This window comes from Dipodomys ordii, unplaced genomic scaffold (genome assembly GCF_000151885.1).
Source record: "Dipodomys ordii isolate 6190 unplaced genomic scaffold, Dord_2.0 Scaffold122, whole genome shotgun sequence".
Lineage (NCBI taxonomy): Eukaryota > Metazoa > Chordata > Mammalia > Rodentia > Heteromyidae > Dipodomys > Dipodomys ordii.
The window spans coordinates 311702-326813 of record NW_012267338.1 but is presented as its reverse complement, the minus strand read 5'-3'; the positions used below and the strand labels follow the sequence as shown (position 1 = coordinate 326813).

The 15112-nt window shown below is 35.7% G+C and overlaps 1 protein-coding gene across 3 annotated transcripts in view; it reads left to right on the top strand.

Moving 5' to 3' along the window:
• Positions 1-15112, top strand: part of Lrba (LPS-responsive vesicle trafficking, beach and anchor containing) — a 443002-nt gene that overhangs the window by 174792 nt on the left and 253098 nt on the right. For all 3 annotated transcript variants that reach the window (XM_013029761.1, XM_013029760.1, XM_013029762.1), the window contains one exon: positions 12879-13045. In XM_013029761.1, the coding sequence (XP_012885215.1) occupies positions 12879-13045 (167 nt within the window). The remainder of the gene's footprint in view (positions 1-12878; positions 13046-15112) is intronic.

Genomic DNA, 15112 nt, shown 5'->3' with positions numbered 1-15112 from the left:
CTTAAGATTCTTATCTTCAGTTAACCACAAAAAGTTTGAAGTAGAGCTGCAGCTCTAGTAGACTTGCCCCCCAACACTCAGGGACAGTGCCTGGGCCTTTAGTTCAAGCTCCAGGACCAGCACACACACACTCACAAAACCAGAAATTTCAAAGTGTTTGTTAGCTGTGTTCTTTGAAGTTCTTTGTGGGTATCCTAGTTTAAAGACCATAGAAGAAGAAGGAAACCCCCTAACCATGTTCTAGTTGTATGCTTTACAACTTAGTTGAATGTTCATCAAACTTCTATGAGTCTTAATTTCATATATGTATATATATTTCATATATATAAATAAACTGAAACAAAATTAGTTGTGGAGTAAATTTATATACTGTGGTTTACAACACATTATAAATTATGCTAGTGATTGCCATCATCATTATTATTGTAATTACTAGTACAAAATTTAAAGGTCAAAACAAAGTCAGAATCTTTTCTTTTTTTGTTTTGGGGGTCTGGTCGTGGGGCCTGAACTCTGGGCCTGGGAACTGTCTCTCAGCTCTTCAGCTCAAGGCTAGCGCGCTACCACTTGAGCCGCAGCGTCACTTCCAGCTTTTTTCTTTTTGCTTATGTGTGCTGAGGAATCCAACCCAGGGCCTCATGCATGCAAGGCAAGCGCTCTACCACTGAGCCACTTTCCCAGCCCCAAAGTCAGAATCTTCAAGACATTTAATGTACATTGAATGGAAGAGTTTCTGCTAATTTATTATTATGTGTTTGTAAACATATATGTACAAACACATACATATTGTACTAGGTATTGGATCTAGGGCCTTGTAGGTGTGAATGCTAGAAACAAGAAATAACCTTCATGTTAAATGTGTTTCAGCTTCAATTAAGAAACTCAGATTCCCAGGATTTTTGAAACTTTCCCCTTTCTGTTTTATTTTTCCCATTTCTGTTACACAATCTCAATTGGTTTAGAATACAGATAGGAAATCTATTTTCTTCTAAAAACTAGTATTTGTTGGAGCTTTTGAAAAAAAAGTATTTTATTTTCTAGCACATATTTCACTATAAAGCTATTATTCAAAGATAAAATAGTTGGCTTATGAAATCATAAGAAGCATCTGGTTAATAGTATTTTTAAACTCAGTCTTAAAACTATTAGAGATAATACAAAGCAATTGAAATTTCCTTCTGATTTACCAAATCTTCAATTCATTGATACTGTTCTCTTTGTTTTTAAGAATGATTCATTAAGTCTTTTTATTCAAGTCATGGAAAGCATTTCTGCTGACTTTATAACAGGAGAATAACTGCCGACCCTATATTTATCTCATGATTTCCTCCATCAAAGCATGCAGAAGTGAATTATTGAAAAGATAAAAATAAATTTGTTTGCTTTCTGTCAGAGTTCATATCCACAGCCAACCTTGATAGAAGACCAGAGTGATTTAGACAAGTTTGCTTTGGAGATTCATAACATATGCTTGCTGGACAGAATTGAGTTATCTCTGCTCTAGAGAGTAAGTTATTGTAGCAGGAGCTGACAGAGATGAAGATAACTGAGGGAAATTCAATTACCTTTTAGTGTTTTCTTTCTAATAGGATTCTTAATGTGAAAAAGATCCTTAGATGATGCGCCTGTTACTTGTGAGATTTTCCTTGATACTTGTTTCCAGAATACTGTGAACTTTTAGTTCCAGACCTTCATTAAGTATAAAATAGACAGCTCACTGTTAGGGGTCATTTTGATTGAAAAATATTTTTTATTTTTATTTGATATCATTGGTAATTTGAATAATTATAGACAACTCTCTGTGGTTTTAACCAAGTATGTATTATTTTTGAATGAGAGTATTTAATACAAGAGACATGGTTTTTCTTTCTCTCAAGTGACCTTTCTGGAATTACATTTAGCTTCCAGTGTTGATGTATTTTTGCCTCTGACTAATTATCTGACACCAGGTCTTGGCTTGTTTAAATGCTGTCAGAATTCTCAGGCTTCTGTTTGTATTCTTGCCTTCTCATTCTGTCAGATTTCTCTGTCTAAAATGCTCTCATTATTTCCTCCCTTTCTTTAACTTTTCAGGGTCTTGCAAAATGACTTTTAAATTTTCATCTCCAATCTTAGAAAAAATACGCTAAAACTACTCTCTTCAATACATTAATGACCTAATTTTGCTATTCAGTAATTCTTATTCTTCTTCACTTCCCTTGTGATCTTTAGTGTTTGACATTGAATTTTGAATTTTTTGCTTGACTTTTTTACATAATATTTTAATGAATTAACTTATTTTTACTAGTTTTCTTTTAGTTTCATTGCCTTGCTCCATTTCTTCTTTTATGGAAAAGTATAGACCTAAGTCCCAAATTGTGGGACCAAGCAGGGTAAAAAATTCTTAAGGACTTGACTCAACCAGTAAAAAGCTGGACATGGTACACACACCTGTCATCCTAGTTGTGTGGAAATGTAAGTCGGAGGATTATAGATCTAGGCTAGCCATAAAAAAAACTAGATTACTCTTTTGAGAAATAGCTTAAGTGTTAGAATGTTTGTCTAGCTTTATTTTATTTTAGTTTTTGGTATTGGGTTTGAACTCAGGGCCTCATACTTGTTAAACAGATACTCTACCACTTGAATCACTCTGCTAACCTCTTTTTGCATTGTTTTTAAAAATTACGATGGTTGTAGTTACTAAGTTAATCATAAAAAGGGTTTACAATTCTGTAAGTCAGGTCATGAGTTCAAAGGTCTTTGATCAATGTCACCATTTCTTCATTCTTCCCATTTCTCCCTTTTCATCCCTACCCTCAAGTAGATAGTTCTTTTTTTTTTCTTTCATTTTTATTGTGAAAATTACATGGGCAAGATAATGAGTACATTTCTTATGATAGTTCATTCTTTAACATAATGTACATAAGTATAATAACTACATTTGCTCACCTTTCCTCTCTCCATTCTGCATTGGATATGTTTGAGCTAGAGTCTTGCTTCATGCCTGGACAGTGTTCCTACTATTTGTGCCTCACTCCTGTGTCTCTTGGATGACAGGCATAAGCTCTCTACATGTTCAGCCAATTTGCTTCCTCTGTAAGTTTAGGATACAGTATATCTATGTGCCCGTATTAGTTGAGGTTGAGTCTGTTGAATTTTTGCCCAGGATGACTTTGAACTGTAATTCCCCAGTTTTCACCCCCCCGGTAACTAGGATTACAGGCTTGTGGAGCTGTGCCTGTATCAGAGTTTTTCTTATTAAACTTTTTGAGTAAACTTGTAACTAGGCAATATTGTAGAGTAGTTTTTCCCTCTGCATATTCTGTGTAGTTTATTGGAGATGAATTTGCCCTGCCCGAGCTGGCTCCAAACCACAGTCCTCAAATCTGAACCTCCTGAGTAGCTAGGATTACAGACGTGACCCACTGGTGCCTGGCTGTACAGTATTTTTTTTTGTTTTTGTTTTTTAACTGTTATTGTAAAGGTGATATACAGAGGGGTTACCATTTTTTAAGTCAAGTTGGACAGTAATTTTAAATGGAACTCCTTTATGCTTTCCTGTTTATATTTTCTTTATTTTTCTCTCTTCTGTTATTTTCTCCTTTATACTTTTTTTTTTTGTTTTTTGTTTTGGGTCTCTAGTTGCCCATCTCAGAAACTGGGAAAAAGGAATGGCCAACTCAACTTTTCTGATGTCAAGAATGATGTGAACCTTTTCCCACAATAGTTCTGCATTAATGCTTAATGCACCCCTTTGAGTTGCCACATTCCTTTGCAAACCCTTTGCATTGAACACTTTTGTCATTTAGTAAAGAGATGATTGATAATAGATTTTTAGGCAACATAGCATGATGGCAGAGCATTAAAGTGATGTCATCTCAGCTTTGTGTCTACTAACATTGTGGTTTTGTACATTTTTCTTAACCTCTTTATTTATATTCCTCCTTGATAGGGAAAGAACAAGGAAATAGTAACTTGATTATGTATAAATATATATTTGAATCATAAGGTTCTTTCCCTCATTGTAGTAGATGAGTTATTATTCTAGTATTTTATCTTTTTCATGGTTACAACAAATTTATCTTTAGCCAATACTGTAGTTTAGCATAAATTTTCCTTTCGGATAATGTTCTGTGTTAAACTACCTGTCATTTATTACACTATGTGAGATAAAATACGATGGTCCCCTTTACATCAGTGTAGTAATGATATTTGCTAGTAATTAGTTATCTTTTGAGGTCTAACAATTTTTAAAAATATGATATCCCCTTTACTCTGGGTTGTACTAATATTTAATGAGGGAACATTTTTTTCCATGTGAATTTTTGGGGCCAAGCAGAACTTCTAGATCTCAGTCAACCTGAGTAGTGCTGCTGGTTAGGGAGAGGTCAATGCTCTGGAGAATGCCTCTGTGGCATATCATTTTTTTTTTTTTGGTCGGTCTTGGGGCTTGAACTCTGGGCTTGGGCGCTGTTCCTCTGCTCTTCAGCTCAAGGGGAGTGCTCTACCGCTTGAGCCACGGCGCCACTTCCGGTTTTTAGTGGTTTATTGGACATAAGAGTCTCATGGACTTTCCTGCCCAGGCTGGCTTTGAACCATGATCCTCAGATCTCAGCCTCCTGAGTAGCTAGGATTACAGGCATGAGCCACTGGCGCCCGGCTGGCATATCATTTGGCTGGCACTCCAGGCAGTAGCTTGCTTTACCCTGTTGCCCTTTTGTCCTTCGCAAGTCTCATAATGATAGAAGGGTATCACATGCAGACACGAAAAGAAAGACATGATACCAGTTTTTCTATCTCCTAGGATTTGTAGGACCAAAGCATCTGTACCTCCATGGACCTTGTACTTCTCTGCCCACCTTTCTCTTTGCTGTATCTCAATGCCTAGCTCAGGTTCCCCACAATGATAGAAGGGTATCACATGCAGACACGAAAAGAAAGACATGATACCAGTTTTTCTATCTCCTAGGATTTGTAGGACCAAAGCATCTGTACCTCCATGGACCTTGTACTTCTCTGCCCACCTTTCTCTTTGCTGTATCTCAATGCCTAGCTCAGGTTCCCCACAACAAGTGTTCCTTTGATCATATTTACTGTGGAGTTGAGGCCCAGCTGTTTGCAGTCCCTGGAGAAAGATGCTGGCTTCTTCCTTAGATCCAGTTAGCTTGTCCTGCCTCAGGTTGATGGATTGTGACCTGGAATTGTCAAGACAGTTTTCATCCTCAGTCTTCTGTGCAATATTTGAACACATTATTTTGAAACTTTTCAAGGGTATTTACAAAGCAGTCACAAATTTTAGAGCCATTTATGGTAGGGGAAAGGAAGTCCACTTAAAGGTGGACTTAAAGGTGAATGTTCTTCTGTTTAAAAATTTTAAATGGAAGTTCCCTAGCTCCAAAAACAGCTATATTGGTGGACATGTCATAAAATCTGGGAAGCTTGAAAAAGCAGAAGGTTTATAGCACAGGGAATGATGGGGCCATAGTAGCCACTCATGGTGGTGACACAAAGGTGGAATCCCAGAACTCTGGAGGATTTGGCAGAAGGATCCAGAATTCCAGATAGCCCGGGTTACATAATAAGGCCTTGCCTCAAAAAAAGAAAAAATAAAAAAAGATTACATGCCTATGGGTATTGTTGACATTGTTGATCAAACCCTAATAGAAAATATATTCTTGATATCAAAACCAGCTCTCTTAATGCTGTTGAGAAGCCTTGTGAAGAAAGAGCCATGTTCCTCCTGGATGAGTCAGTCCTTTCACTTTTTAAGTTTGTAATTTATGATAACTCCTGACAATCTTAAATAAACTAGATCTTTTATGAGTGTAGACATTGCTTCTTTAATTTAATTCATCTATAATGAATGTAAGATGTCAATATTACATGCAAGCAATATTTTAATCATTCCCTGTATGTTCTTAGTTTTGTCCTCCTGAAAAACTTATTACATTATCTCCTTTGTTATGTGAGGAAACCGAGGCACGGAGGTTTATGTAACTCGATGAAGCATCCATGTGTCATGCCAAGAGTTAAAGTTACTTGGCCCTACATTTTGTGCTCTTAACTACAGTGTTATGTTTGTTTGTTTTTAATTTGAATTACTGTTTTCTTTTTGCTCTCGGTTTTAGTCCTTCTTGAACAGTTTTTCTCTCTTTTGGCAGCACTGTGTTTTAATGAAGTTTTGTACTTGCTAGGCTAGTGCTGCATCAGTTGAGCCACATTCCCAGCCCTTTTTGCTTTATTGTTTTAGATAGGGTCCTATACCTTTTGCCTGGGCAATCCTTGGACTCAATCCTCCTACTTAGGCCTCCTGTATAGCTGGGGTTATAGACGTGTACCACCACATCCAGCTTGTTCATTGAGATAGGGGTTCTCACTAACATGTTGTTGATGCTGGCCTTAAACTTCCTGATTGTAAACTTGAGATCTTAAAACCAGCCTTAGACTTCCTTGAACTACTTTTGTTTGGAATATAAATAGAAGATTTACCTATTTGTTATAGTAAATATATTTAATCATTTACCTGAGGCCTTACTAAGAAACTTTAATACGCTTTAAAATAACATTTTATGATATTAAAATATTATTTGGATTAAATCCTATCCATTGTTTAAATTCTGTGTTAATTTTATCATACATGGGTACTTTTATTTACGGAGCAGATGTATGCACTATGTGGGCATGATGGGAAGATTCAGCTTCTCAGAAAAGTATGTAGGTATTTACATAAGAGTTTTATTGTAAAAGTGTAAAGTGAGAGAAAAACAATGGGGGACACGGGGGAGAGGTAACAGTGTTCTGCTGCCTTACATATGTAACTGTAACCCCTCTGTACATCACATGACAATAAAATTAAATTAAAAGAAGAATTCTATTGTAAGTAAGTATTCTAATGATGTAATGGAAATAATTAAAAACAATACTATGTGTAAATTGACACATGTCAAATGGAACTTAGAGTTGCCTATGTCTACTAATACTATATAAAGCGTTTTAGAACAAGATTTTAGTTGTAGGGGGAAGGGAGGAGATGGGGCGGTGGGAAGGAAAGGGATGTAGGGTAAAAACAAAGGAATGGGTAACAATGCCCGATAAGAAATGGACTCATTACCTTGCTCATGTAACTCTAACCCCTCTGTACAGTATCTTCACAATTAAAAATTATATATTTAAAAAAACATTCCAGATGAAATGAATTAATTTTAAAAAACGAACAAGATTTTAGTATCAGAAGCCCCAAATAAAGGATTAAAATATATATTAATCTTGGAATCACTTAAAATTATTGATGACTGCAGTTTGTAGCGATAAGGCCTTAACACATTGCATGTAGTTCATTAAAACAAGGAGAAATGGAATTGATACTTTGATAAGTGGTCTGCCTGTTTCAACCTTGAATGCTATTATGGGTTGGGAATGGGAGGAGGATGGTGCTATATCTGTTTCATTGGCTCAGGCTTTTTCATGCTGAGAGAAATCAATACTTGGAGGTGTTGCATGACAGAGAAATCACTTCAGAATTAAAGGTAGCTGTCACATTGTCATTGGCTGACTTTTGTTCACTATGGAGGTTTTTAAGTTTTCATTTTTCTAAGTCTTTTTCAGGACTCTATCAAAGGTTTCTGTAGATAACATTAAGCCGTTTTTTAAAATACGTTTTTTATTGTAAAAATACTGTACAGAGGGGTTACAGTTACGTGAGCAAGGTAATGAGTCCATTTCCTATCAAGCATTGTTTCTTCCTCCTTTGTTTTTTCCCTACCATCCCTTTCCTCCCACCTCCAAAAGATCAGACTTTAAACCTGAGGTAAGGGATCAAGTACAGACACCTCTAAAAGTGAAGTACTGAAATGTTTCTTCATTCGTTGTCCCTTAGGTGATTTCCTTTTTCAGTGAGACATTGAACTTAGTCGTTTCCTTTTTAATTTTTGCCAGAGTCCAGGACTGGAACTTAGGTATCTGGTGCTTGCTTCCACTCACTAGCTGGCCACACCACCAATCAAGATATGGGACTTATAGTGGAAATGATTTTGAGTCATATTGATGAGTACTCTACTTGGGAGTGAACTTTTATGCTTATGACGGGTGCTCTACATCTTAAGCTTGCCTCCAGCCTTGCTTTTTGATGTGTAATTAGAGATAGAGACTGGAACTTTTCTTCCCTGATGGCTTTCGAACTGCAGTCCTCTGACTGCAGCCTCCTGACTAGCAAAAATTACAGAAATGAGTCACTCACTGGTGCCTGGCTTTCCTATTTACTTCTTAAATTTTCTTCTTCTTCTTCTTCTTTTTTCCCAGTATTTGAGTTCTGGTAGCTCACATCTGTAATCCTAGCTGCTCAGTAAGCTGAGATCTGAGGTCTGAAGATTTGAACCTAGCCTGGGTAGGCAAATTTGTGACTCTTATTGCCTATTTACCAACAATAAATAGGGTGCTCAGTGGTAGAGCACCAGCCTTGAGCAACAGAGCTAAGGGATTACATTGCCCACGCTCTGAATTCAAATCTCAAAACCATCATCAAAAAAATTTTTAAGTAAACTTTCTTGACACAGAGTTTACATGTAATCAAATATACCCACTTTCTGGTTACACAGTTTACGTATGTATGAATGTATGTATATATGTATGTATGTATTTATTTATTTATGTTTGCATTTTAGGAATTGTAACTTAGCCTCAAACTTGTAGGCAGGTACATCATAACTTGAGTTACTCTCCTCTCCTCTCACCTTTTTTGCTTTAGCATATTTTTCAGGGTCTAAATGGTTTTGCTGGGAATGATTTCAGACTGTAATCCTGTTACCATTTGTGGCTTCTTTTGTAATAAAAGTTACAATACTGATAAATATAACACAAAATAATGCCAACTTATCACAGATTCCCTGAACTTTATATTGTATTAGACATTTACTAGTACATAGAATAAATAATGACAAGACAAAAGGAGTGGAAAAAGAGACTATTCAAATAGGTTAAAAAAATAGGTAAATGTAGATTTTTTTTTTACATATTTTCTATGTAAGGAAAAGAGCAGAAGCCACATATACAAGGATCTGTGAATAACTTGTATTTGACCTCAAAATAATCATTCCTCACCTTCACCTGACTTTGAATGATAGAATTAATTATTGGTATTTAATAGAAACATCTTCAAATTATGTTACCAGATATTTCAAAAAATAGTTACAAGTTCATTATATCTTTAAGAAACATTCTTGTTTGGTTTCCTTGTATCATGTTTTAAGGTCAAATGTGACTGTAATGTTCTACAAAGAGACAGAGATTGATAATCAGCAAAGAATAGTCTTTTAATGTGATTTATATCTATAGATTTTATGTCAGATATGAAAAGTTGCTGTTCAAATTGTAAAGGAGGATCCATTAAAGAACACTTTAAACCATTTTACTGTGTAGTTTACCTTGAGCCCTTGTTTTTAGAATTATGCCTTTTTAAGTAATTTCAGTAGCTTTTCAAATGTTTATAAAATATATCTTGATTCAGTTAAATTATCTTACTACTAATGGAATGAAAATAATAGGTTATTCTATATCTACTAGGTGCTTTCTATACTGAAGACATGATACTTTAGGGGATTACAGATAACAGTGATTTTTCCAAATTCCCTCAATCATATAAATTTCCTCTTCTTAGGTAAAGTTAGAAAAAGACAATATGGACACAGTAGGAAATGTTGGAAGTAAAAATATTGATCTGTCCTTCTGTACTGTTTCTTCAGTGAATAATTGGAAGGTTACTTATTGAATGCTTCTTAGCTCTTATAAGAATCTTTTTAAAAAATCACCTATCAAGTAATATTGTTCTTACAATGGAATAATTTTCTACTTATCACTATATAAGCTATTTTTTCAGATAAGTTAAAATCATTTTCCTTCTTTGGTTATTGAAATCATATTTTTACCAAATTGTACTCTGCTGTAGATACAGCATAACATTTGCATTTGGTTTGGTCTACTTGCTAATGTGACTTATTTTTTCACTTCAGTATTTAGGCTACATAAAATAGTTTTTCTTACCAATATTTGTCTCTCCGAGGTTATACTTAAGCACTTTCAATTATTCTCTCAGAGGGCTGTCCAAATCTTTAAATTGACAATCTAATAATACATTAGTAATCGATTAATAATTAATAGTTTATTTAACTATAGAATCCCCTCATTTGGCAGATGAGGTAGTGGCCCAGGAGATATTAGCCAAAAATAATGTAGTTGTTGCTTCTCAACATTCTATTCATTCAAAAAACATTATGATTCCTTGTGACATTTTCTGTCTTCACTCTACACTTCAGAATTGCTTCAATCTATTGTTTTTTCTACCTGTTTTTTTTTAAATTTAGATTACATACTGTATTGCTCTTACTCTGCTGAAATTGATCCATATTTTCATTCTTGCCTGTGCTTTAAAGGTTCATTTTGTTCCCACCTAAAATAATGTAACTTTTCAAATTTCTCCATTATTAAATTCTGTTTTTTTCCTTATATAGTATATTGCACACAATAAGAGATACTTGATTTCTTATGCAGGTACATGTACATCATATCTGTTGAATTGCTTTTATATGTATCATATAGGAACAATAGCTACATTTTTTTCCCTTTTTTTGTCAGTCATGGGGCTTGAACTCTGGGCCTGGGTGCTGTCCTCAGCTCTTCAGCCAAAGGCTAGCGCTCTACCACTTGAGCTACCACACCACTTCTGGTTTTCTGGTGGTTTATTGGAGATAAGAGTCTCCTGGCCTTTCCTGCTTGGGCTGGCTTTGAACCTCAATCCTCAGATCTCAGCCTCCTGAGTAGCTAGGATTACAGGCATGAGCCACAGGTGCCCGGCTAGCTACATTTCTAATATCAAATGTAAACTTCATATCAGAAGAGGCGTGTGTGTGTGTGTGTGTGTGCGCGCGCGCGTGCACATGTGCGTGCATGTGCGAGTTTATGAACTTAAGACCAATAGCTCTGATAAGGGTCAATTTTACATTGTTTTATTTTATTTTTTTCCTTCTAGTCCTGAGGCTTGAACTCAGGATCTTGGCATTGTCCCTTAGCTTTTTTATTTTTATTTTTTTTAAATCAAAGCTAGTACTCTTCCACTTGAGCTGCATTTCCACTTGCAACTTTTTGATGATTAATTGGAGATAAGAGTCTCATGGTCTTTCCTACCTGGCTTGGTTCTGAACTGTGATCCTCAGATCTCAGCCTCCTGAGTAGCTAGGGTTATAGGCATGACCAACAGATATGCATGTCATCTTTATTTTTTGAAACATGTATTCACTCAGGCATCAAAAATGTGATGCCAGAAGAGCCTAAATTCCTAAAGGAAAGAAACAAACACTTTGAAATATGGTGTTATATCTGCGTATTACTAAGGATTTCTAAGATGTTTTTGGCAAGGTGACATCTAAGCTAGTACTTTTTTTCCCTTTCTTTTGGGTATGAGGACTGACCTCTGGGCTTTTTGCTTACTAGGAAGGCACATGCTACTTGAGCCATGCCTGCAAGTCTCTTTCCACCTTTGTTCTTTCTAACTAAGATCTTGTGTGTGTGTGTGCCTGCGTGCCTGCGTGTATGTGCACATGTGCTGTGTGAGCATGTGTACACACACATGCCAGTAATGGAGCTTGATGGTGTACAAGAGCCTTAATTCTTGTTTTATGTTTATGCTCCCCACTAGTGCACTACCACTTGAACTATACTTCCTGTTTAAGGTCTCACCATTTCTGTCTGGGCTAACCTGGACTATAGTCTTCTTAATTATGCTTCCTGTTGTCTGTGGGAATGACCGGTTCTCGGCTCTCTGCTCAGCTATTGGTGGACATGGCGCTTCATCTTTAGTTTCCAGATCCCCACTTCTCAAGCAGCTAGTATTACAGGCTTGAACCACTGTGCCTGGCTAATGGCCTAAACTAATACTTTTCAAACTTTAGTACTTTTCAAAGTAACTGGATTTTACTAAAACCTAGATACTAGTTGAATAGATCTGATCCATTTTTAGCCTAGCAGATGATTCTAATGCTGCTGCTCCTTTTTCCATAGCTAGAATTTGAAAACCAAATTCTTCATTTTCAAATAATGTTGATAATTAATTCTACTTTCGATGGTAGACTACTTTTGTCTATTTTTGGAGTTTTTGCAGTGGCTTCATAACTTGTCTCCTCACATCACTTATATTGTTTCATTACACTCTACTCTTAAGAGTGATCATTTTAATAGGTAAATGTATTCATCATTGCACAGTTTAAAACCTTTTACTGTACACTATGTTGAAAATGAACTTTACAACTTGGCAGGGGGGCAGGGAGGAGTTAGGGAGGTAAGGAGGGAAGGGATGGTAGGGGAAAAACAAAGGAGGAGGTAACAATGCTCAATAGGAAATGTACTCATTACCTTACTCATATAATTGTAACCCCTCTGTACAAAATCTTTACAATAAAAATATGTACTGAAACACTTTTACTGTTACCCTTTGCATTTGAATAAAAACTAAACTCACAGTAATTATGTATTACACGTGATGCAGTTCTCTCTAATTTCACCTGATTATTCCCCTTATTCACTATATTTCAGATTCCTGGTAATCTGCTGGGTCTTTCTCTTTGTTTACAAGACTGGCTATTTCTCTTTGTTCAGAGCTCCTCTTAAGTGTTAACAACTTCCAGGTGTAGCTTATGAGTGACTTTAGAGAAGTAAATTCTTAGATGATATTGTAACGAAGATAGCAGATTCCTAAGTTGTATTCTTAATTTAATGAAAGACTATAAAAGTAGCTTTAAAAGTTTGTTTCTATTTGAGTCATACTAAAAATCATTTCCTGATTCAGTTTTAAGTTAATACACCCTCAAAATTTATAATGTTAATAATTATTTCTTCTTTTTTTTCTATTCAAGTCACTGTGTGCTCAGTATTCTGCAGACAAACGAGAAGAGGAGAAGGTGTGTGATCACTTGATTAGAGCAGCTAAGTATCGAGACCATGTGACAGCAACTCAGCTAATCCAGAAAATGATCAACATTCTCACAGACAAGCATGGGGCCTGGGGAAATTCTGCAGTGAGGTAAAGGACACTCTTAGGTTTTCCTTCATTTTCTATAGATGGCTGGGTTTAGATAATGTCTGAATATTTTTAAGGCAAGATGAAGAACTGAATAATTGCTTTCACATTTTATCATCTATGAAATTAAAGCAAAGGGGGAAGAGAAAATCAGTACAGATAACCCATGACTCCTTCTAGATATATTACTTTCCTCAGCTACTTCTAAAAGAAACATTGCTCAGATATACTTATTCATTTTGAAGGGAATTATTAAGAGAAGCACTTAAAATAGTTTGTTAGCTGCACTTAAAGAATTACTCCAAAAACGGTATTTTTTTTTTAAAAAGCTATTCCTGTTGGGTGCTGGTGGCTCATGCCTGTAGTCTTAACTACTCAAGAGGCTGAGGTGTGAGGATTTCAGTTTGAAGCCAGCCCAGCAGGAAAGTCTTTAAGACTCTTATCTCCAATTAGCCACCAGAAAACTGAAAATCGCAATGTGGCTCCAAGTGGTAGAGTACTACCCCTGAGCAAAAGGAGTTCAGGGACAGTGCTCAGGTCCCAAGTTCAAACCACCATGACCAACACCCCTACTAAAAAAACCCAGAAATGAAAAACTATTCTCTAATGTACTTTTGAATAAGAACTTTTAAGTTTTTAATGTAAATTTGGAAGAAATAAAAAAAATACGGTTTTCTTGAATTCTGTCTCAAATTGTAGGAGTATGATGATACAATTTGTTCAGGGTATTTATCTCTTAAAGACACCTGAACTGAACAGACTATTTCTTAATTCTGCTTTGTAGAAACAAAATAATTATTCTGTTTTTGGTGCCAGTCCTGCGGCTTGAACTGAGCACTGGGGCTTTTGTGCTCAAAGCTAGTGCTCTAGCACTTGAGCCAAAGCTCCTTTTCCAGCTTTTTGTTGGTTAATTACAGATTAGAATCTCTTGGATTTTTCATGCTTGAGCTAGCTTTGAACTATTCTCCTCAGATCTCAGCTTCCTGAGTAGCTAGGATTACAGATACCAGTCATTGGTGCCTGGCTTCAGTTACTAAGACTATAATTTTTAAGAAGCAAATTATAAAATTAATTCTCTCTGAAATATTTTATGGCATACATCTCAGAAACATACTTTTATTTTTTCATGTATTGTTAATATAAAAAGTTTTATATACTCCCAGTAGAAGAAAACATTAATTCCTCATTTTCATGCAATTTTCTATAGCAGATATTAGTTGTAAAATGTGCATTGTGTAAGTATAATTTGCTTACATCTGTGTTTTAGTCAACTTAAGCATCTCATATATATAAAATTCTAAATTAAAAAATTTCCTGTAAAAGTAAGTTTTTCTTTTAAAAGTTAGCATTAAAAATTTGCTAGAAGATTCTTATAATAGTTTTAAATATATAAGTGTTCATTAATTATAAAAACGAGAAGGAGATATATTGATGATACTCATTGTGAAGCATATTTATCTGTAATGAATTATGTTGCTTGGTATATAGGTTTGAGTTTTAGGTGTTGTACGTCAGTGACTTGAGGCTGAAAACCCCCCAAGAATAAAGATAGGAGCATATTTTTAAAAATCATATTCCAGTTCATCTCAGGTGTGGTAGTGGTTTGGAATGACAGTGCGATATTGGGTCACTCGTTTGGTGGCTTTTCTTACAACATCCAGAAGCCTATAAGAGAGGATGAAGAATAAGAGAGGAAAGTGAGATGGAGGAGGAAGAGGCGAGAGGGAGAAAGAGAAGGGAGAGGAAGAGATTTAGAATTTGATGATGCTTTAATACTAAAGCCTTGATGTGGTTCTTCTGACATTAGGTACTAAATAACTTTACCATTTTATTTGGATGCACAATGCCTGACAAACAGTAGGAGCTCAATAGGTACATGTGTAGGTTTTTAAGTTAGTTTTTCACCTGAAAGGAGTTTTAGTTTTTTTTTTTAATAAAATTCCTTTAGGTAACATGCCATATGTCTTAAGGGTCTTCCTTCCTTCCTTCCCTCCTTCCCTCTTTCCCTCCTTCCCTCCTTCCTTCCTTCCTTCCCTCCCTCCTTCCTTCCTTCCCTCCCTCCTTCCTTCC